General features: G+C 44.6%; 1 protein-coding gene across 1 annotated transcript; it reads right to left on the bottom strand.

Annotated features, from left to right (window-relative positions):
- Positions 1-8,533: 8,533 nt before the first annotated feature.
- On the bottom strand, positions 8,534-24,265 carry TAF13 (TATA-box binding protein associated factor 13). Its single transcript, XM_003808337.5, has 5 exons — positions 24,097-24,265; positions 21,539-21,710; positions 20,589-20,667; positions 12,165-12,262; positions 8,534-10,735 (listed from the first exon to the last, which is right to left on the bottom strand). Exons 2-5 carry the CDS (start codon positions 21,563-21,565, stop codon positions 10,565-10,567), a joined length of 375 nt encoding a protein of 124 aa, XP_003808385.1. The 5' UTR covers positions 21,566-21,710; positions 24,097-24,265; the 3' UTR covers positions 8,534-10,564.
- Between the last annotated feature and the right edge of the window lie 39 nt (positions 24,266-24,304).

Raw genomic sequence — 24,304 nt, 5'->3', positions numbered from 1 at the left:
CGGCCGCCCCGTCTGGGAAGTGAGGAGCCCCTCTGCCCGGCCGCCACCCCGTCTGGGAGGTGTACCCAACAGCTCATTGAGAACGGGCCATGATGACGATGGCGGTTTTGTCGAATAGAAAACGGGGAAATGTGGGGAAAAGAAAGAGAGAGCAGATTGTTACTGTGTCTGTGTAGAAAGAAGTAGACATGGGAGACTCCATTTTGTTCTGTACTAAGAAAAATTCTTCTGCCTTGGGATGCTGTTAATCTATAACCTTACCCCCAACCCCGTGCTCTCTGAAACATGTGCTGTGTCAACTCAGGGTTAAATGGATTAAGGGCGGTGCAAGATGTGCTTTGTTAAACAGATGCTTGAAGGCAGCATGCTCCTTAAGAGTCATCACCACTCCCTAATCTCAAGTACCCAGGGACACAAACACTGAGGAAGGCCGCAGGGTCCTCTGCCTAGGAAAACCAGAGACCCTTGTTCACATGTTTATCTGCTGACCTTCCCTCCACTATTGTCCTATGACCCTGCCAAATCCCCCTCTCTGAGAAACACCCAAGAATGATCAATAAATACTAAAAAAAAAAAAAAATTAGTTGGGCATGATGTTGTGCCCCTGTAGTCCCAGCTACAGGAGGCTGAGGCAGGAGGATCATTTGAACCTGGGAGGTGGAGGTTGCAGCGAGCCGAGGTTGCACCACTGCACTCCAGCCTGGGTGACAGAGCAAGACTCTGTCTTGGAAAAAAAAAAAAAATGCCAGGCGTGGCGGTTCACGCCCAGAGTAATTCCAACACTTTGGGAGGCCGAGGCGGGTGGATCACGAGGTCAGGAATTCGAGACCAGCCTGGCCAACATAGTGAAATTCTGTCTCTACTAAAAATACAAAAATTAGGCCAGGCACAGTAGCTCATGCCTGTAATTCCAGTACTTTGGGAGGTCGAAGCAGGCAGATCACGAGGTCAGGAGTTTGAGACCAGCCTGGCCAACATGGTGAAACCCCATCTCTACTAAAAATACAAAAATTAGCTGGGTAGGAGAATCGCTTGAAACCGGAAGGTGGAGGTTGCAGTGAGCCAAGATTGCATCACTGTACTCCAACCTGGGCAACAAGAGCAAAACTCCGTCTCAAAAATAAAATACAAATAAAATACAAAAATAAAAATACAAAAATTAGCCAGGTGTGGTGGCACAAGCCTGTAGTCCCAGCTACTCGGGAGGCTGAGGCAGGAGAATCGCTTGAACCCAGGAGGCAGAGCTTGCAGTGAGCCGAGACCATGCCATTGCACTCCAGCCTGGGTGACAGAGTGAGACTCCGTCTCAAAAAAAAAAAAAAAAAAAAAGAATTCCACTTATTCCACTTATCTGGATACCACATAGCAAAATGGTACCTATGCTGTCTCAGATACAATAGGTGTTTAATAAATACTCAATATATGAAAACGTTTTCCTTGAACCAATCCCATAATTTTTGTGTTTCTTTTTGTTTTTGTTTTTGTTTTTTTTGAGACGGAGTTTCACTCTTGTTACCCAGGCTAGAGTGCAATGGCGCGATCTCAGCTCACCACAGCCTCCGCCTCCTGGGTTCAAGCAATTCTTCTGCCTCAGCCTCCCGAGTACCTGGGATTACAGGTGTGTGCCACCATGCCTGGCTAATTTTGTATTTTTAGTAGAGACGGGGTTTCTGCATATTGGACAGGCTAGTCTCAAACTCCTGACCTCAGGTGATCTGCCCGCCTCGGCCTCCCAAAGTGCTGGGATTACAGGTGTGAGCTACTGCGCCCAGCCTTTTTCTTTTTTTTTAAGAGACAGGGTTTCAGTATATTGCCCAGGCTGATCTTGAATTCCTGGCCTCAAATGAATCTCCCACCTTGGCTTCCAGAGGTGCTAGATTTACAGGACTGGGCAGATTTTTTTATTTTTTTTATTTTTGAGATAGGGTCTCCTTTTGTTGCCCAGGCTGGAGTGCAGTGGTGCAATCATAGCTGACTGTAACCTCGAACTCCTGGACTCAAGTGATCCTCCCATCTAGGACCACTCCTCCCAAGTACCTAGGACTCCAAGGGCGTGCCACTGCACCTCGCTAATTTTATTTCTTATTTTTGTAGAGATAGGGGTCTTTATGTGCCCAGACTGCCCTATCGCATAATTTAATGGTGTGAATAACTCATGTAGTCATTTACAAGGGCCCAGGAAAAGCAGCAGCCTTCAACAACACATTTAACACTTTGTTCCCTGATCATCCACACTTCCAGTATCTATCTGTGGCAAGAAGGAAAACATGGGGACTGTAAGAAAATCAGACCTAGAGAAATGGGTATGTTCTGTGATGTAGACAGGGCTTTAAAAAGTTTTTGGTTTTAGGCTGGGTGCGGTGCCTCAAACTTGTAATCCCAGCACTTTGGGAGGATGAGGCGGGTGGATGGCTTGAGTCCAAGAGTTCAAGATGAGCCTGGGCAACATGGCAGGACCTCATCTCTTTAAGAAAAAAAAAAATTAGGCAGGGCACAGTGGTTCACGCCTGTAATCCCAGCACTTTGGGAGGCCAGCGCGGGTGGATCACGAGGTCAGGGGTTCGAGACCAGCCTAACCAACATGGTGAAAACCCGTCTCTACTAAAAATACAAAAATTAGCCGGGTGTGGTGGCGGGCACCTGTAATTCCAGCTACTCAGGAGGCCAAGGCAGGAGAATCGCTTGAATCTGGGAGGCAGAAGTTGTAGTGAGCCAAGATCGCCCCACTGCACTCCAGCCTGGGCAGCAGAGCGAGACTCCATCTCAAAAATAAATAAATAAATAAATAAAAATAAAAATAATTAAATGGGCGTGTGTGTAAAAAAATAAAACAATGTAATAATAATAGAAATAAAGTGCACAATAAATGTAATGCGCTTGAATCATCACGAAACCATCCCCCCATCACCCTCACCCCAGTCCGTAGAAAAACTGTCTTCCACAAAACTGGTCCCTGGTACAAAAAAGGTTGGGGACCACTGCTCTAGACAATGCATTCATGTAACTCCCCTCACTGTCATTCACCCTCATAATTTTGTTTTCATTTCCTACATGTGTATGTCTAAAGAAGGAAGAATGTGCTGATCATATAGGTGCAAGTTTTACTTACATCTATAAACTGGTATCCGTTTTCATACATTGGTCTTATAAGTTTGGATTCTATGAGCGCACCCACAGAGATGAATGTGCTATTTGCTGATGAAATCAGTTTCTAAGCCTGCAATGCTGCAAATCAAACTCTGGCTCTGGACTATAGTATACTCATTCAAGTAATGCAACCTCCCAAAGTCTCTTGGAAAATGGCCAGATGACTCTCCAGGCAGCACCTTTCTCCACTGATGACAGGCCAAGTGAGCTCTTTCCTCCACTTTAAAATTTCTACACTTACACTATTACAGTTTTTACTCAAGAACACCATTTCCGGCCGGGCATGGTGGCTCACGCCTGTAATCCCAGCACTTTGGGAGGCTGAGGCAGGTGGATCACCCGAGGTCAGGAGTTTGAGACCAGCCTGGCCAACATGGCGAAACCCCTGTCTCTACTAAAAAAGTACAAAAATTAGTTGGGTATGGTGGCATCTGCCTGTGATCCCTGCTACTCAGGAGGCTGAGGCAGGAGAATTGTTTGAACCTGGGAGGCCGAGGTTGTGGTGAGCCAAGATCACGCCACTGCACTCCAGCCTGGGCAACAGAGTGAGACTCGGTCTCAAAAAAAAAGAGAGAGTGCTTCAATAAAATTGGAGGCTGGGCACCGTGGCTCATGCCTATAATCCCAGAACTTTGGGAATCTGAGACAGGAGAATGGCTTGAGGACAGGAGTTCAAGGCCAGCCTGGGCAACATAGTGAGACTCCATCTCTACAAAATTAAGAAAAAAATTAGCCAGGTGCAGTGTAGTCTTAACTACTTGGGAGGCTGAGGCATGAGGATGACGAACCCAAGAGTTCAAGGCTGCAGTGAGCTATGATCCTGCCACTGCACTCCCGCCTGAGTGACAGAGCAAGACCCTCTCTCTAACAACAACAACAAAAAGCCACAAAGCTTGGAGGGAATTACTATAGATTAAAAGAAATTTAGACATACCAAACAAATGCAATGGGTGACACCTTGTTTAGATCCTACTTCAAAGACACTGTGGGAAGCAGAATAATAACCCCTCACAGATGTCTACTTCCTTTAGCTAGGCATAGTGGTGTGTTGCCTATAGCCCTAGCTACTCTGTAGGCTGAGGCAGGAGGATTGCTTGACAGGAGTTGGAGGCTGCAGTGAGCTATGATCACTCCAGCCTGGGTCACTAAGCGAGACCCCATCTCAAAAAAAAAAAAGTCCACATCCTAATTCCCAGGACCTGAGAATATGTTACTTGACATGGTAAAAAGAGATTTTGCTTCCATGATTAACTTAAGAACCTTGAAATGGGGAGAGTATTCTGGGTTATCCAGGTGGGTCCAATATCACAGAGAATCCTTACCAGCTGGAGTCACAGGCCAGGGAGATGCAACATTGCTAGCTTTGAAGAAGGGTAACATGAGCCAAGAAATGTAGCCTTTACAAGTTGTAAAAGGCAAGCAAACAGGTGTCTCCTAGAACATCCAGAAAGGAACACAACTGTGTCAGCACCTTGATTTTAGCACAGTAAGGCTAGGGTCAAACTTTTTTTTTTTTTTGAGGTGGAGTCTCACTCTGTTGCCCAGGCTGGAGTGCAGTGGCGCAATCTCGGCTCACTGCAAGCTCTGCCTCCTGGGTTCGCACCATTCTCCTGCCTCAGCCTCCCGAGTAGCTGGGACTACATGTGCCCACCACCATGCCAGGCTAATTTTTTTGTATTTTTTAGTACAGACGGGGTTTCACTGTGTTAGCCAGGATGGTCTCGATCTCCTGACCTCGTGATCCGAGCTAGGGTCAAACTTCTTACCTAGAGAACTAGTTAAATAATAAATGTGTGTTAAGTCACTAAATGAGCTGTAATTTGTTACAGTAACAATTGAAATTAATACACACACTCAAAAAAGATATGTTGAGACAAATCAGCAAGATTTAAACCAGGATTTGGTATCAGGCACTGTGGCTCACGCCTGCAATCATTCCAGTACTTTGGCAGGACTAAGGCAGGAGGATTGCTTTAACCCAGGAGTTCAAGACCAGCCTGGGCAACATAGTGAGACCTGTCTCTCTACAAAAAAATTTTAAAAATTACCCAGTTGTGGTGCTGCACACCTGTAGTCCTAGCCACTTGGGAGGTTAAGGTGGGAGGACTGCTTGAACCCACGAGGCAAAGGCTGTAGTAAGCCATGATCATGCCACTGCACTCTAGCCTGGGCAACAGAGCAAGACCCTATTTCAAAAAAATAAAAAAATTAACAGGAATTGGGTATTAGATGGAATATTGAGGAATTAGTGTTAATTTTTGATAGGATATGGTAATAATATGTGGGCTTTTTAAACTTTGTTAAAAATATGTACTGAAGCTCAGGCACATTGGCTCATACCTGTAATCCCAGCACTTTGGGAGGCTGAGGCAGGTGGATCACTTGAGGTCAGGAATTCAAGACGAGCCTAGCCAACATGGTGAAACCCCATCTCTACTAAAAATACAAAAATTAGCTGGGCATGGTAGCAGATGCCTGTAATCCCAGCTACTCGGGAGGCTGAGGCAGGAGAATCGCATGAACCCAGGAGGTGGAGGTTGCAGTGAGCCAAGATCGCGCCACTGCACTCCAGCCTGGGTGACAGAGTGAGACTATGTCACACACACACACACAAAAAGATATGTACTGAAGCATTTATAGATGAAATGATACAAGGATGTCTGGGATTTGCTTTTGTTTTTATTTTTTATTTTTTTGAGATGGAGTCTCACTCTTGTTGCCCAGGCTGGAGTGCAACAGCACGATCTTGGCTCACTGAAACCTCTACCAACCGAGTTCAAGGGATTCTTTTGCCTGACTCCCGAATAGTTGGGATTACAGGCTCCCGCGACTATGCCCAGCTAATTTTTGTATTTTTATTAGAGACAGGGTTTCACTGTGTTGGCCAGGCTGGTCTTGAACTCCTGACCTCAGGTGATCCATTCGCCTTGGCCTCCCAAAGTTTTGGGATTATAGGCATGAGCCATCGCACCCAGCCAGATTTGCTTTAAAATAATACTGCCCCCCTACCTTAAAAAAGGTAAGGGTTCTAAAACCAAGGTCCAAAATTAAAAATAAGAAAATTATTTAAAGGTAGGGGGATAGGACAAATTGGCAAAAAGTTGGTTACTTGTTGAAGCTGGGGGCTAGTTACACTATTATTGTGTATACTTGAGATTTTCCATAGGAAGTTTAAAAAAAAGTGAATTAATTTAGGAGAGAGCACCTATATATACTCCAGATCAGCACTGTCCAAAAGAATTTTCTGTGATGATGGCAATGTTCCATATCAGCACTGTCCAATGCTGTACCCACTTACCATAAGGCTTTTGAGCACTTGAAATATAGCAAACGCAACTAAGGAAGTGAATTTTTCATTTTATTATCATTTTTTAAATATTATATTTTTTGAGACAGAGTCTCACTCTGTTGCCCAGTCTGGAGTGCAGTGGTACGATCTCGGATCACTGCAGCCTCTGCCTCCTGGGTTCAAGCAATTCTCCTGCCTCAGCCACCCGAGTAGCTGGGATTACAGGCACGTACCACCACACCCGGCTAATTTTTGTATTTTTGGTAGAGATGGTGTTTCATCATGTTGGCCAGGCTGGTCTTGAACTTCTGACCTCAAGTGATCTGCCTGTCTTGGCCTCCTAAAAAGCTGGGATTACAGGCGTGAGCTACCACACCCAGCTGAATTTTTCATTTTAAAATGTAAACAGCCATATGTGGCTAGTGGCTACCATTTACACAGTGCAGCTCTAAATACTGGAAGACAGCCATGCCACCTTACTACCAGAATTTGAAGTTAATAAGTAAGCTCATGCATCAAGTCAGCCCGCCGAGCCTCTTTCCCCTTTTTGCTAATAGCAGTATCTAGTATCCCAACCCCATTCCAAGCTCTTTTTTACCAGAAGTGGGGCATGAGATCTGGGCTATAGTACAACTTCTTCCTGGCCATAGTGACTGGTCCAGGAAGAAAATAAGCAGAGCTCAGATCCTCATAATCCTTGCTTGGAATTTTCTCTATTACGAAGTAAAGCAGCTTCTTCAATTTGGAGTTGTAAGGAGGGAACCCCAGAACTGCTGGCCATCATGTTCATTTGCCACTCTTAGAATAAAACCAAAATTAGGATAAAAGACAGAGACAGAGTCTTGCTTCTCAAGTACTTAGATCCAGTCAACCCTAAATTCAGCTCCATCCCCTTTCCCATGTGTCGGTTAGGTAAGCCAATAAATTCCTTGTTTATGCTATTAATAGTATTAAGTTATATCACTTGCAACCTAAAATAGTCAATGCAAAGCCCCACTCAGTCTGGGCAACACAGTGAAATAGGTTCTCTAGCCAGGCATGCCTGTAGTCCCAGCTACTCGGGAGGCTGAGGTGGGAGGATTATTTGAGCACAGGAGGTCAAGGCAGTGAGCAGTGATTGTGCCACTGCACTCCAGCCTGGGTGACAGAGTGAGCAGTTTACTGAAGCCTTGACCTCCCAGGCTCAAGTGATTCTCCCACCTCACCTCCTGAGTAGCTAGGACCACAAGGGGAAACCACTGTGCCTGGCTCTTTTTTTTTTTTTTTTACAGAGATGGGGCTTGCCTAGGCTGGTCTCCAACTCCTGGGCTCAAGCAATCCTCTCGCCTCAGCCTCCCAAGCAGCTGGGACTACAGGCATGCCACCACGCCCGGCTAATTTTTTTGTATTTTTAGTAGAGACAGGGTTTCACCATGTTGGCCAGGCTGGTCTGGAACTCCTGACCTCAAGTGATCCACCTGCCTTGGCCTCCCAAAGTGCTGGGATTACAGGTGTGAGGCACTGTGCCTGGCCTTGATTTTTAGTTGAGATGGGGTCTCTCTATGTTGCCCAGACTGGTCTCCAACTCCTGGGCTCAAGAGATCCTCCTGCCTAGGCCTCCCAAAGTGCTGGGATTATAGGCATGGGCCATGGTGCCCAGTCCTGCTTTTTTTTTTTTTTTTTTTTTTGAGACGGAGTCTCGCTCTGTCCCCCAGGCTGGAGTGCAGTGGCGTGATTTTGGCTCACTGCAAGCTCCGCCTCCCGGGTTCACGCCATTCTCCTGCTTCAGCCTCCCGAGTAGCTGGGACTACAGGCGCCCGCCACCACACCCGGCTAAGTTTTTTTGTATTTTTTAGTAGAGATGGGGTTTCACCGTGTTAGCCAGGATGGTCTCGATCTCCTGACCTCGTGATCCACCCGCCTCGGCCTCCCAAAGTGCTGGGATTACAGGCTTGAGCCACCGCGCCCGGCCCAGTCCTGCTTTTTTAAATGAAAAGATTCACCCAGATACTCACCGAAATAAAAAAAATTTTCAGCTAGACTAAGCAGCAAGAATTATCATATTACCAGTAATGGGCATAATATTCTGGGAGGAAAAAAAGTCACAAATCAGTCAGATTCAAGGATCAACCTGTTTAATTGTTCATATTTTATTCCTGTATCAGTAGATTAAGAAAGTAAAATTTTCCCAAGCACTGATTTATAGATCATGTTTATAAGCAGCATACAAAAAGTTAAGTTTCATAAACAATAACATTCAGTGATCTACTTAAATCCAATTGTAATCCTTACTTTAAACTAAGGGCAATAATAATTTAATACATAGAGTAAATACACACAAAACCTGTGTATTCAGAACTACAAACATGGTTTCCATAGCCACATATGGTTTTAGTCAAGGACACATTTCCACAATGAACAAGTACTTACAAATATGTTAATAAAACACTAACCCAGATGCTTACCCTGCCAACAGCTTTTTAAGCAATGCCATTCCTGCTACTGAAAGCATTTATTTTTAGAAGCTTGAATCTGCTCTGGGAAAACGGGTTCTCCTAAAACTTAACAGGATGTTATAAATCCGAAAAGATTTTAAATCAAAAAGCCTTCCAACACAGCATTATTCATGTGAAACTTGCTTTCTTTTTTTTTTTTGAGACGGAGTCTCGCTCTGTCTCCCAGGCTGGAGTGCAGTGGTGCGATCTCGGCTCACTGCAAGCTCCGCCTCCCAGGTTTACGCCATTCTCCTGCCTCAGCCTCCCAAGTAGCTGGGACTACAGGCGCCTGCCATCGCGCCCGGCTAATTTTTTGTATTTTTAGTAGAGACGGGGTTTCACCGTGTTAGCCAGGATGGTTTCGATCTCCTGACCTCGTGATCCGCCCGCCTTGGCCTCCCAAAGTGCTGGGATTACAGGCGTGAGCCACCGCGCCCGGCCCATGAAACTTGCTTTCTTAAAAAATAATAATAACTTGTTATCTGAAGAAAATTAAAACAGATTATCTTTTAAGAGAGATAAACATTCTTACAAAAAACTATATTTTCCTCTATCATCTCTTTAAAAGAAATGCAAACCAGTTCATTATCTTTGTTTTTTTGAGAGTCACACTCTATTGCCCAGGCTGGAGTGCAGTGGTGCCATCTCGGCTCACTGCAATCTCTGCCTCCTGGGTTCAAGCAATTCTTCTGCCTCAGCCTCCCAAGTAGCTGGGATTACAGGTGCATGCCTCCATGCCTGGCTAATTTTTTAATTTTTAGTAGAGGTGAGGTTTTGCCATGTTGGCCAGGCTGGTCTGGAACTCCTGGCCTCAAGTGATCTGCCCGCCTCAGCCTCCCAAAGTGCTGGGATTACAGGTGTGAGCCACCACGCCCGGCCTAGTTCATTATCTTTAATAATGAACTAGACAATAAACTAATTGTTGTCTAAAAACTTCTGAATACATGAAGTACAAGTCTGAGCTGTCAAGTCAAAAATGCCATTTAGATTTCACATATTAAACAGCTATAGTAGGCCAGGCGCAGTGGCTCACACCTGTAATCCCAGCACTTTGGGAGGCCGAGGCAGGTGGATCACGAGGTCAAGAGATCAAAACCATCCTGGCTACCACGGTGAAACCCCATCACTATTAAAAATACAAAAAGTTAGCCAGGCGTGGTGGCAGGCGCCTGTACTTCCCAGCTACTCGAGAGGCTGAGGAAGGAGAATCACTTGAACTCGGGAGGTGGAGCCTGCAGTGAGCCAAGATCACGCCACTGCACTCCAGCCTGCCAACACAGTGAGACTCCGTCTCAAAAAAAAAAAAAAAAAAAGCTACAGTATAGCTTACAAGGGCATAAACATACCTAACACATTAAATACTACTTTATCCTTTAAATAGTCAAAAGTCAGAACAACGGCATGGTTTGCAAGGTACTTGGACTTATGTGTGGTCATTAAAACCCAGTAAGTAATTCAAGTATGGTAATATAAAGGCAGGCAATTACATGCACCAATATCACTCTAAAATCAAAGGCATAAAAATAAAGGCTGAAAACTTTGTGTTTCTCCATCTTTCATTTACATGGCTAGACATCTGAATCTTACTTTAGAAAATATACAATTATTATATATGGTTTCCCCAGATGGTAATTTTCGGAAACTACAAAAAGTGTCAAGATCCATAATTTGCTTCATCAAATGCTTTTCTAGCTCGTTTCAATTCTTCATTCATAGTAAGCAAGTCTTTAACCCTGGCAAACTTCCTTGGGTCCTTTCGAATCAAGAAGACGATATCTTCAACTTGTACTCGACCTTGTCTTCCAATTGACATTGCCTTGTGAGTCTATTACAAAGAAACATATTACATTTAACTTTTTAAAATCTAATATTTTACTGTTTTAATTTGCATTTATTAATTGCAAGTGAGGTAGAAGATTTTCTCTTATTATTATTATTATGGCTATTCATTTGTGAATTATCTTTCTACTCATGTCCTTTGTCTATTTTCTACTGGATTATTAGCAATGTTCTCCTTTATGCTTCACAGGCACTTTAAAAAAAACTTAAGGACGCGAAAGCTGTCAACTTTATTGTTCCTTTTTTGTTTTTTGATATATGTAGATTTTGTCTTCATTTATATAATTTTATAATTTTGTGTACCCACCCATTTCATTTATGCTTTGTGTCCTCTATCTTAATACCCAATAAATATTGGTGGGTTTTCTAAAAATCAAATAACTCTATCTCATCCCCTGTCATATACTCGCCTGTGCAAAATCAAAGACCTATCATAGCATTATTTCTAATGATTAAAAAATAGAAGCTAAATACTTAATAATACGGCATTGAGCCAGACACAGTGACTCATGCCTGTAATCCCAGCACTTTGGGAGGCTGAGGGGGTAGATTGCTTGAACCCAGGAGTTCAAGACCAACCTGGGCAACATAGTGAGACCCTGTCTCTACAAAAAATTCAAAAATCAGCAGAGCATGGTGGCATGTGCCTGTAGTCCCAGGTATTTGGGAGGCTGAGGTGGGAGGACCACTTGAGTCCGGAAGGTCTCAGCTGCAGTGAGCAATGATCATGCCACTGCACTCCAGCCTGGGCAACAGAGTGAGATCCTGTCACACACACAGACACACACACACACAAAATTGCATATCTTTACATACTGGAAAAGGAGGGGAAAAAAATAAACCTATGTTGGATAATGGTATTATGGGTAATATTTTTATTTTATTCAAGGATTTTATAATTATGTCCTTATAAAAAATGCAAGAGGCTGGGCGCGTTGGCTCACGCTTGTAATCCCAGCACTTTGGGAGGCTGAGGCTGGCGGATCACCTGAGGTTGGGAGTTTGAGACCAGCCTGACCAACATGGAGAAACCCTGTCTCTACTAAAAATACAAAATTAGCTGGGTGTGGTGATGCATGCCTGTAATCCCAGCTCCTCGGAGGCTGAGGCAGGAGAATCCCTTGAACCCGGGAGACGGAGGTTGCAGTGAGCCAAGATCGCGCCATTGCACTCCAGTCTGGGCAACAAGAACGAAACTCCATCTCAAAAAAAAAAAAAAAAAGGAAGAAGGGGGGATAGAATATATATGTATAACCTCCATCCTCAATGATAAATAGTAACCAATAACTTCTGCAAACAAGCACTCAAATGGATAGCTTATTTCAAAGGGATGCCATAAGTTCTAGTCTTACCTAAAGTTTAATATTTCAAATCTATTCTTCAATTAACTAAGACCAGTTAGGAAAGAATCTTACCATTTCAGTGATAAACTCTATGACAAGATCTTCAAGAATATCCACTGACTCAGTATAAGGATTCTGGTCATCCCCAAAGCCATACATCATACATCGCACTGTAAAAGAACAATCACTTTTGTTTACTTTTACAGATTTAACAATTTGATACTTTAAAAAAATAAACTAGAAATGAACCAAGTTATAGATAATATTGGTATGAAAACATATTTACATCGTATTTGTTATCTCCAAGTATGGATTCTTGTGTAAAAGGTTTAAGAACAGTCTGATGACCAACCGTTCCCACGTAGCCTCCAGCCAAACTCTTCCTTCCTCCCACCTACTGAACCCTAAGGTAAACAGTCTTTTCCTAATCTCTAGCATCTACTTACCAGCCCCTGCCCCCAGCAGAACACCTTTAAGTAGGAAACTCTCGCAGAGGACAGGACAGACAGCAACAGCTTAGCCTTTTTTGGAGGTGGTTTTTGTGTGTGGGCACGGCAGTGGGGCGTTGGAAAAAAGGCAGACTCTTTACTGATATTACCATAGGGGAAAAGACATGACAGAAAGTTCTCCAAATACTTTTTTTGTTTGTTTGTTTGTTTGTTTTTCTTGAGACAGAGTCTCGCTCTGTCGCCCAAGCTGGAGTGCAGTGGCACCATCTTGGCTCACTGCAAGCTCCATCGCCTCCTGGGTTCACACCATTCTGCCTCAGCCTCCCGAGTAGCTGGGACTACAGGCACCCACCACCACACCTGGCTAATTTTTTGTATTTTTAGTAGAGAAGGGGTTTCACTGTTAGCCAGGATGGTCTCAATGATCTGACCTGGTGATCCGCCTGCCTCAGCCTCCCAAAGTGCTGGGATTACAGGCGTCAGCCACTGCGCCCAGCCCCAAATCTGTTCTCATAGGAAGAAACAGGGTACTCAAAATGAGAAAGCAGAGGGCTTACTACAAGGAATTTTGACATTTCCTAGATCAATACAACTGCAGCAAAGCCCTTTCAGGCTTCATCTGAAGAAACCATAGGAAATGCAAAGGATAAGTCTAGGTCGGGTGCAGTGGCCCACGCCTGTAAACCCAGCACTTTGGGAGGCCCAGGCAAGTAGACTGCTTGAGCTCAGGAGTTTGAGACAAGTCTGGGCAACATGGCGAAACCCTGTCTCTACATAAAAAACAAAAATTAGCTGGGCGTAGGCCTGGATGGTGGCTCACGCCTGTAATCCCAGCACTTCAGGAGGCTGAGGCAGATCACTTGAGGCCAGAAATTTGAGATCAGCCTGGCCAACAAGGTGAAAACCCGTTTCTACTAAAAAAAAAAAACAAAACACAAAAGTCAGCTGGGGGTGTTGGCACATGCCTATAATCCCAGCTACTCGGGAGGCTGAGGCATGAGAATCGCTTGAATCCAGGAGGCAGAGGTTGCAGTGAGCTGAGAATGCGCCACTGCACTCCAGCCTGGGTGACAGAGGGAGACTGTGTCTCAAAAATAATAATAATAATAAGAGAGACTGTGTCTCAAAAATAATAAGAGAGAAGTCTAATACAGAGAAATAAAAATAACTGCCAAAAGATAAAACATATATAGCCCTTATTATATGCCAGGTACTGTCTTAAGTCCTTTACATATATAACTCATTTAATCCTCACAATGATCCTTTAAGGTAGAAACTATTGATTATCCCCATTCTATAGATGAGAAAATTAAAGCACTGCAGTAACTGATTTACCCAAGGTCACAAAGCTAGTAAGAGATGGAACCTGAGTTTGAACCCAGCTGATCTGGTTCGGGTCTTTACTCATACCCACAACAGCATCGCACTTGTTGGTAGTTGTAGTTTAGGGCAGACAGGATCCATGTGAATTCTTTTTTTTGCTCTCCTTTTTTGAGACAGTCTTGGCTCTGTCGCCCAGGCTGGAGTGGTGTTGCAGTACAGCTTGCTGCAGCCTCAACCTCCCTGGCTCACGTGAGCAGCTGAGACTACAGACACATGCCACTATGCCTGGCTAATATGTGGGGTTTTTTTGAAACAGAAGTGTCACTGTGTCACCCAGGGTGGAGTGCAATGGCACGATCTCAGCTCACTGCAACCTCCACCTCCCGGATTCAAGAGATTCTCAAGCTTTAGCCTCCAAGTAGCTGGGATTACAGCCATGTGCTACCACACCCAGCTAATTTTTTTGTATTTTTTAGTAGAGTCAGGGTTTTGCCACGTTGCCCAGATAGTCTTGAATTCCTGGCCTCAAGTGATCTGCCTGCCTTGGCCTCCCAAATTATTGGGATTACAGGCCTAAGCTACCACACCCAGCCATTTAAATTTTTTTCTAGAGACGGGGGTCTTGCTATGTTGCCTAGGCTGTTTTTGAACTGGTTTCTAACTATTTATTTATTTTTATTTTTTCGTAGAGACAGGGTCCCACCTTGTTGCCCAGGCTGGTCTCGAACTCCTGGACTCAAGTAATCCTCCTGCCTTGGCCTCCCAAAGTGCTAGGATTACAGGTGTGAGCCACCACACCCAGCTGAGATCCACACAGGTTCTTATCCTATCGCCTATAAACTCCCAGTCCAGACACAAGCTTTAAGAAGTCCTTGAAGGCCAGCGCAGTGGTTCACGCCTATAATTCCAGCACTTTGGGAGGCCAAGGTGGGCGGATCACCTGAGGTCGGGAGTTTGAGACCAGCCTGACCAACATGGTGAAACCCCGTCTCTACTAAAAATACAAAAATTAGGGGGGCGTGGTGGCGCACACCTGTAATCCCAGCTATTTGGGAGGCTGAGGCAGGAGAATAGCTTGAACCCAGGAGGCAGAGGTTGCGGAGAGCTGAGATCATGCCAATGCATTCCAACCTGGGCGAAAGAGGGAGACTCTGCCTCAAAAAATAAAAAAGAAGTCCTTGAGACTACCCTGAAATCATACGGAAAAATTTTATACATTATCTGTATGTGGGCATTTTTCTGGGAATAATTATAACTTTTATCAGATTATCAAAGGGGTATATGTAAATGGTAAGAAATGCTGTCAAATGCTGGAAGTGTTCTGTATCTTGATCTTAGTAGTGATTACAAGTGTGTGAGTGTGTGTGTGTGTGTGCACGTGTATACAGTTGTCCCTTAGTATCCTTGGGAGCTTAGTTCCAGGACCTCCCGTGGATACCAAAATCTGCAGATGCTCAAATCCCAGATATAAAATGGCATAGTGTTTGCATATAAGCTAAACACATCCTATGTATATTTTAAATCATCTCTAGGTTACTTACAATACCTAATACAATGTAAATGCTATGTAAATAGTTGTTATACTATACTGTTTAGGGAATAGTGACAAGGAAAAAAGTCTATACATATTCAATAGAGGCGCAGTTTTTTTTTCTGAATATTTTCCATCTGAGGTTGGTTGAATCCATGGATGCAGAACCCATGATATAGAGAGCCGACTGTATAGCATACATAAAATTCAGCAAGCTGTTCACTTAAGACTTGCACAATTTATTGTATCTAATTTTTTTTTAAAAGATACTCATAGAATACTTCTAAAGGAAGAAATGAGTAAATTAAGAATAATTCCTCTATTTAGAAGAAGTAAAAACTAGTAGAAGTACAAAGAGAAGAAAGTAGACCAGGCCTACAGAAGAAAAGGGTGACTTGGAAACCAGCCTGAGATAGACATATCCCTAGGGTTTTACACTGGCAAGAGTCTTTAGGTCCAGAAACAGGAGTAAAAAAACAAACACAGGAGCCAATAGTTCCTATCGTTCTGTTTTGGATTCTGTACTTTTCTTTGCCTTTTTAAAAAAAAGATAATTTTAGATTTACAGCTGAGTTGCAAAAATAGTACAGGGTTCCCATATGCCCTATATCCAGCTTCCCCTTATGTTAACATGTTATACAACCATAGGGAGTCATCAAAGCTAAGAAATTAACATCGGTACAGGTACAGACTTCATTCAGATTTTACAAGTTTTTCCACCAATGTCCTTTTTCTGTTTCAGGTTCCCATACTATTTAGTTGTCATGCCTCCTTACTTCCCTCTAATCCGATAGTTCCTCGACTTTTTCATCTTTCAAAACCTTGACGCTTTCTTTTTTTATTTTTATTTTTTGAGACGGAGTCTCTCTCTGTCACCAGGCTGGAGTTCAGTGGTGTGATCTTGGCTCACTGCAACCTCTGCCTCCCGGGTTCAAGCGATTCTCCTGCCTCTGCCTCTCAAGTAGCTGGGACTACAGGTGCGGGCCACCACGCCCAGCTAATTTTTGTATTTTTAGTACAGATGGGTTTTCAACATGTTGGCCAGGCTGGTCTGGATCTCCTGACCTCAAGTGATCCTCCCACCTTGGCCTCCCAAAGTGCTGGGATTAAAGGCATGAGCCACTGTACCCAGTCCCCCCCAAATTTTTTTTTTTAAAGGTTCAGGAGAATAGATCTTTCGTCAGTAACTTCTATGAATATTCAGGTAAGATAAGGAGAAGCCTGAAGATTCCAAATTCCTGTCATCACAAAGTAATCTCAGTGGAACAAAGGTCTTTGCTAACAACTGACTGAACATCACTCTGGGATGCTCTGGTACAAGGATCCCCTTCTTATGCTGACCTAATAAGTAAAAACCACATAATGGTATAAGGAGCATCAGAGAAATGAAATAAGAAATGGTCAGCATTAGTGAGGAAACGAAATATGGAAAAGGATTTGGATGTTTAAAAAATAAAACAGTGTCTGGCGGCTCATGCCTGTAATCCTAGCACTTTGGGAGGATGAGGCAGGAGGATCACTTGAGCCTAGGAGTTTGAGACCAGTCTGGCCAACATGGTGAAACTTGTCTTTACTGAAAATACAAAAATTAGTTGGGTGTGGCCAGGCACCGTGGCTCACACCTGTAATTCCAGCACTTTGGGAGGCCGAGTGGGGTGGATCACCTGAGGTCAGGAGTTCAACACCAGCCTGGCTAACATGGTGAAACCCGTTTCTACTAAAAATACAAAAAATTAGCCGGGCATGGTGGCACACACCTGTAATCCCAGCTACTTGGGAGGCTGAGGCAGGAGAATTGCTTAAACCTGGGAGGTGGAGGTTGCAGTGAGCCGAGATCACGCCACTGCACTCCAGCCTGGGTGACAGAGCAAGGCTCCATCTCAGAAAAAAAAAAAAAAAAAAAAAAATTAGCTGGGCATGGTGGCATGCACCTATAGTCCCAGCTATTCAGGAGGCTGAGGTGGGAGGATCACTTGACACCAAGAGTTAAAGGTTGCAGTGAGCTATGATCATGCCACTGTACTCCAGCCCCAGTGATAGAAGAGTGAGACCCTGTCTCTAAGAAAATAAATGAAAATTAAGAAAATAATTTTTCTTAAAAAAGATACACTGACCCTGAAGCTGGGCACGGTGGTTCATGCTTGTAATCCCAGCACTTTGGGAGGCTGAGACGGCGGATCACGAGGTCAAGAGATCAAGACCATCCTGGCCAACATGATGAAACCCTGTCTCTACTAACAATACCAAAATTAGCTAAGCGTGGTGGCATGTGCCTATAGTCCCAGCTACTCAGGAGGCTGAAGCAGGAGAGTCGCTTGAGCCCAGGAGGCAGAGGCTGCAGTGAGCCAAGATTGCGCCATTACACTCCAGACTGACAACAGTGAGACTCTGTCTCAAAAAGAAAATATATATATATATATATATATATATATACACACACTGACCCTGTAGTTTCAAGGGCATTTGGGAACTGCTCACATATAACCCAGCCTAAATAAATCATATTCATAAATCTGTGCGGCCTCATCTCTCAATACTTAGATATAACTTTACATAAAGGACCCAGGACTGGGAGATGGAGAGCACATTTTCATGCTGTGTTCCAGGGCTTGGCCTGGATCATCAGTACTAGTAGCAGCTCTCCCTTCCTCGTGTTGCCAAAAAGGGTCAAAACCGTCTACTGAGGGGGTAGGATGGAGAATCAATACATTATAATCTCCATGTTATTGTTTATTTTATTTGTTTATTTATTTTGGACACAGGGTCTGGTTTCGTCACCAAGGCTGGAGCGCAGTGGTGCAATCTGGGCTCACTGCAACCTCCACCTCCTGGGCTCAAGCCATCCTCTCACCTCAGCCTCCAGAGTAGCTGGAACTACAGGGGCATGCCACCATGCCCTGCTAATTTTTGTATTTTTTGTGGAGAGAGGGTTTCACTATGTTGCCCAGGCTGGTCTTGACCTCCTGGGCTCAAGCAGTCCGCCTGCCTTGACCTCCCGAAGTGCTGGGATTATAGGCGTGAGCCACTGCATCTAGCCTCCATGTCACTATAATGCCTTACACGATTCACCACCTTTTTTTTTTTTTTGAGACAGAGTCTTGCTGTGTCACCCAGGCTAGAGTGCAGTGGCGCAATCTTGGCTCACTGCAACTTCTGCCACCTGGGTTCAAGCGAGCACGTCTGGTTAATTTTTGTATTTTTAGTAGAGACGGGGTTTCATCATGTTGGCCAGGCTGGTCTCGAACTCCTGACCTCCAGTGATCCACCCGCCTCAGTCTCCCAAAGTGCTGGGATTACAGACGTGAGCCACTGCACCCAGCTGTTCACCACCTTCTTACTTTGTTCAGGGCCTTAGTCCAAAGCCCAAGCCCCAACTCACTTGCTACTCTCCCTCAACACCTGTTGCAGGATCCATTATTACCTGTGGCTTACAGTCAAGCCTCTCTACTGCTGTAAAGGCAAGAGGAAAACTAATGGAGGTATGTTCGTCTGCCCTAAATTAAAACACTAATTACATTTGGTCACTTAAAAAGCAATTTATAGGCCGGGTGCGGTGGCTCACGCCTGTAATCCCAGCACTTTGGGAGGCCGAGGCAGGCGGATCACAAGGTCAGGAGATCGAGATCATCCTGGCTAACACAGCGAAACCCCGTCTCTACAAAAAATACAAAAAAAGCTCTCCCTCCCCCTCCCCCTCGTCTGCGTCTCCCGCTTTCCACCGTCTCCCTCTGTTGCCGAGGCTGGACTGTACTGCCGCCATCTGGGATCGTTGCAGCCTCCCTGCCTGACTGCAGGCGTGCGCTGCCACGCCTGACTGGTTTTTGTATTTTTTGGTGGAGATGGGGTTTCGCCGTGTTGGCCGGGCTGGTCTCCAGCTCCTGACCTCGAGTGATCTGCCCGCCTCGGCCTCCCGAGGTGCCGGGATTCCAGACGGAGTCTCGCTCACTCAGTGCTCAATGCTGCCCAGGCTGGAGTGCAGTGGCGTGATCTCGGCTCGCTACAACCTCCACCTCCCAGCCGCCTGCCTTGGCCTCCCAAAGTGCTGAGATTGCAGCCTCTGCCCGGCTGCCACCCCATCTAGGAATTGAGGAGCGTCTCTGCCTGGCCGCCCATCCCCTGGGATGTGGGGAAGCGCCTCTGCCCGGCCGCCCCGTCTGGGATGTGAGGAGCTCCTCTGCCTGGCCGCCACCCCGTCTGGGAGGTGAGGAGCGCCTCTGCCCGGCCACGACCCCGTCTGGGAACTGAGGAGCCCCTCTGCCCTGCTGCCACCCTGTCTGGGAGGTGTACCCAACAGCTCATTGAGAACGGGCCATGATGACGATGGCGGTTTTGTCGAATAGAAAACGGGGAAATGTGGGGAAAAGAAAGAGAGATCAGATTGTTACTGTGTCTGTGTAGAAAGAAGTAGACATAGGAGACTCCATTTTGTTCTGTACTCAGAAAAATTCTTCTGCCTTGGGATGCTATTAATCTATAACCTTACCCCCAACCCCGTGCTCTCTGAAACATGTGCTGTGTCAACTCAGGGTTAAAGGGATTAAGGGTGGTGCAAGATGTGCTTTGTTGAACAGATGCTTGAAGGCAGCATGCTCGTTAAGAGTCATCACCACTCCCTAATCTCAAGTACCCAGGGACACAAACACTGAGGAAGGCCGCAGGGTCCTCTGCCTAGAAAAACCAGAGACCTTTGTTCACATATTTATCTGCTGACCTTCTCTCCACTATTGTCCTATGACCCTGCCAAATCCCCCTCTCTGAGAAACACCCAAGAATGATCAATAAATACTAAAAAAATTTAAAAAATAAAATAAAGCAAAATAAAAATACAAAAAAAAATTAGGTGGGCGTGGTGGCCGGCGCCAGTAGTCCCAGCTACTCAGGAGGCTGAGGCAGGAGAATGGCATGAACCCGGGAGGCGGAGCTTGCAGTGAGCAGAGATTGCGCCACTGCACTCCAGCCTGGGCGACAGAGCGAGACTCCGTCTCAAAAAAAAAAAAAAAAGCAATTTATACACACACACACAATTGGGGTTAGGATTGGTACTATCTGATTCAAAAGTTAAACAGAATTTGATAGGCTAGTCTGAGAATATTATCCCTACAGGGAAACATTCAAAGCCATAAAGCTACTTTGAAAGGACATGTCCAAAAGTTTTCATCATCTATAACAAAATCATTGTCAAATACTACTTACATTCTTTAGAAAAAAGTCTCTTTCTTTTACCCTGTCCACCTTCTGCACCTCCTCCAATTTCTTCATTTTCTTCCTCAAACTAGAAGTTAAAATGAATATATAGAAATGTCAAATAATTGCCTTGCATTTGATATTTTAATAATGACATTTTTTTTTTCCTTTTCAACAGATAGGCCAGAAAGCCAAAGGAAACAGCAAAAAAAAAAACAAACAAAAAAAAAAACACGAAACCTTAGCATTGAAGGAGCCTATGTATCTAGTCCAACTTCCAACTCATGCAAAAATGGCTTCTACAATGTTCCTAACTAATAATCCTACTGCTTCTACTTGTAAGAGTTCCAATGACCATAAGTTTTATTTTTAAACAACTAAGGTGGCCTATTGCTACTGTTACTGTTAAACAGTTGATACTGAATCAAAGTCTACCTTTGTAGACTTTGTAGTAAGCAAAACTAATATTTCCTATGCATTTGCTTATACAGTGCTAAAAATGTTCCTTAAGTAAGCCCGTAACCCTATTTTATAAAAAGAAAACTGATGTTCAAAGTTAAATAACTTGCTCAGAGAGAATGGAAAATTTGAAATCCAGGCTGTCTGACTTTCAATGCATTCTTTTCCCATTACTTCACAGTAAGTACAGTTTTGTTAACAATTGAACTGTTGGTTCATAGTGCGCGCTAATAGATGTTAGTTTTGACCTCTGATGATTCTGTACGTGTTTCAGTGTCTGGCAAATACAGACCAAAATCAAGGGGAAAGGGGTCACAAAACCTACTCTTCCTTCATGTCCTTCCCCACTTTCTAAAATGATCAATCCTTAGGGCGTGAAGTCCCCGAACTCTGTCCGCTGAATTCACTAAGGCAAGCAGACCCGATCCTGAACTCTGCCTCCGCTACTGAGCCCGAAGGAGTGAAGAAAAGACAGGTTTTGGACAGAGACGGTCACTCACCGTGGGGTCTTCTTCCTCATCTGCCATCCTACTAGCACGCCAACTCACAGCGTCCTGCCGGCTGGCTCCCAGCTGGTTACACTACTTCCGCCGCCTCACTTCCGGTGACGCGCGGGTCCGGAGCTGGGCCTAGCCCTCTGCGGCCTGCGGGAGGACGGTGGTGCTTTCCGGCCTAGCGGCGGAAATGCGACAGTCTCTAAGGGAGGAGGCCGGAGCGCCTCCCTGTAATCCCGAAGGAATTGAAAACTAACAAAGAAAAGGAAATCACGGGCTAGGTCGCGAGTATCTCGTTGTCACCCTGAATTTGCTACTGCGTATTGAATCACAGCTTCTTGTTTGGGGACTGCGAAGCTATGGATCATAGGAGGGTTAGCCAGCAGTCCTTTATCAGACAAATATGCTTTTAAATCATTTTAAAGATTTGTAGTTCCACTGTTTCTAAGCACTGTGTTAATTATTGGGGATACTGTGCTTCATCACAAATTTCCAAGAGATGGTGTCCCGAGACTAAGCATTTAAAATTTTGTGAAGGTTTTTTTATTTTTATTATTATTATTTTTTTGAGTCGAAGTCTCACTCTGTCGCCCAGGCTGAAGTGTGCAGTGGCGCGATCCCGGCCCACTGCAACCTCTGCCTCCCGTGTTCAAGTGATTCTCCTTCCTCAGCCTCCCGAGTAGCTGGGATTACAGGCGTGCACCACCATGCCCGGCCTTATTTTTGTTTTTTTTTGAGACACAACCTCACTGTACCCCGGGATGGAGTGAAGCAGCGCAATCAGGGTTCACTGCAGCCTAGACCTGCTGGGCTCAAGCCATCCTCCCACCTCAGCCTCCAAGTAGCTGGGATTACAGGCGCACACCACCAATGCCCAGCTAATTTTTGTATTTTTAGTAGAGATGGGGTTTCCCCACATTGCCCAGGCTGGTCTGGAACTCATGGCCTCAAGCGATCTGCCCCCCTCTGCCTCCCAAAGTGCTGGGATTACAAGTGTGAGCCACCGTGTCCACCGGGGAAGGCTTTTGGTCAGAACAATGGCTGGCAAAACCACAGGCATCGGAAGGCCAGAGCTAGGGATATAATATAAATGTCCCTACAGTGTAACAGATGATGCTACATAAAGAAAATCCCGTAATACACACGATTTCTGAATGTCCTGCTGAACATTCGGTGAGTGAAAACTAATTATCTGAGAGTTGAACCTATCTTTGTTAATAAACACAAAGCGGCCGGGCGCGGTGGCTCACGCCTGTAATCCCAGCACTTTGGGAGGCCGAGGTGGGCGGATCACAAAGTCAGGAGATCAAGACCATCCTGGCCAACATGATGAAACCCCGTCTCTATTAAAAGTACAAAAATTAGCTGGGCGTAGTGGCGCACGTCTGTAATCCCAGCTACTCGGGAGGCTGAGGCAGGAGAATCGCTTGAACCCGGGAGGCAGAGGTTGCAGTGAGCCGGGATTGTGCCACTGCACTCCAGCCTGGTGACAGAGCGGGACTCCATCTCAAAAAATAAAAATTAAAAAAATTAACACAAAGCATTTTCCCACACTTTTAATGTACGTTGAAGTTTCTAGGAATGTTATTACCCCAAAATTGAATAGTAATTGTATTTTGTTTTGTCTGGAATTCATTAAGAGCTGTGTACCATTTCAAGAAATAACGTCACCAAAAGCAACACCACTTGTAATAATTTGAATAGTGAATAATGAAAAAATAACTTTGATTTGAGGAATGTGAGTTAAATTATTAGGCCCAAAGAGGCATTAAAATGAGGGGCAATCACATCCTGCTTGCCCCCTTTTGAGCTATGTATTTATGTCTTAAAACCGCTTGCTATTGCCACAAGTATTAGTTATAAATTAGCCTAATTATGCCCCATCAGACACCATATCGCACACCCTATAGCTTGATAATGTTTAGCCAATTACTAATCAATGTTATTTTTGTGAACCAATGAGAACTCCTTAAAGACAACTTTGTATCAGCCCACTCCCTGTCCTCATTCTTTTCCTTTAAAAATCCACTTGTACCTGCTGCTAATCTTAGAGTGTATATTCTAGGCAACTTTATGCTGCTGAGTTGCAATCCTCAAGTTTGGCCCAAATAAACTCTCTATTTATATTAATTTTGCCTCAGCTTCTTCCTTTTAGGTCGACAATACTCACCCAAATCAGTCTGCAATCAAAGCAATTCTACATATAGGTAGAAGCATCTGAAATCTTCATTATCCCCCCCTAGTGCCATCATACCTGAGTATTTATATATTGAAACAAATGTTACTATTTTTACTTTACTTTTATATTACCTTTATGCCTGACCTCCTGGCCACTGGATCACTGGATCCTGTTAGGATATTATGTTATTTTCAAAATTATGTGAGTAGGTAGATATATTAGTTATTTATTGCTGTAACAAATTACCCCAAAACTTAGTGGCTTAAAACAAATATTTATCACACAGTTTCTGTGGGTCAGCAATGTGGGTGCAATTTAACTGGGTGCCTGTGGCTCAAGGTCCCTCCTGTTGCAGTCGGGATGTTGGCTGGGGCTGCAGTCATACCTCAAGTGTTGATGGAGGAGAATTTGCCAGTCACTCACAGGTTGCTGGAGGTTTCACTTCCTCCAGGTTGTTGGACTAAGGGCCTCAGTTCTTTAATGGATGTTGCCCAGAGGTCTCCCTCAGTTCCTTGCCATGTAATCCACTCCATAGGGCAGCTCACAATGTGCCAGTTGCCTTCCTCCAGAGGACACAAGTGGGAGAACCCAAA

The sequence above is a fragment of the Pan paniscus genome, chromosome 1, assembly GCF_029289425.2.
Source record: "Pan paniscus chromosome 1, NHGRI_mPanPan1-v2.0_pri, whole genome shotgun sequence".
In the NCBI taxonomy this organism is placed as follows: domain Eukaryota; kingdom Metazoa; phylum Chordata; class Mammalia; order Primates; family Hominidae; genus Pan; species Pan paniscus.
The sequence above is the reverse complement of the archived record's forward strand: the minus strand, read 5'-3'. Positions and strand labels throughout refer to the sequence as shown.

What these genes read in the sequence shown, in the direction of transcription:
- TAF13 (XM_003808337.5), bottom strand. Translation starts at nt 21,565, where the DNA reads ATGGCAGATGAGGAAGAAGACCCCACG. An exon ending in GAGACTTTTTTCTAAAGAAT is followed by an intron (nt 12,263 to 20,588) that starts GTAAGTAGTATT and finishes GTTCTTTTACAG; the next exon opens with TGCGATGTATGATGTATGGC. An exon ending in TAGAGTTTATCACTGAAATG is followed by an intron (nt 10,736 to 12,164) that starts GTAAGATTCTTT and finishes TCTTTGTAATAG; the next exon opens with ACTCACAAGGCAATGTCAAT.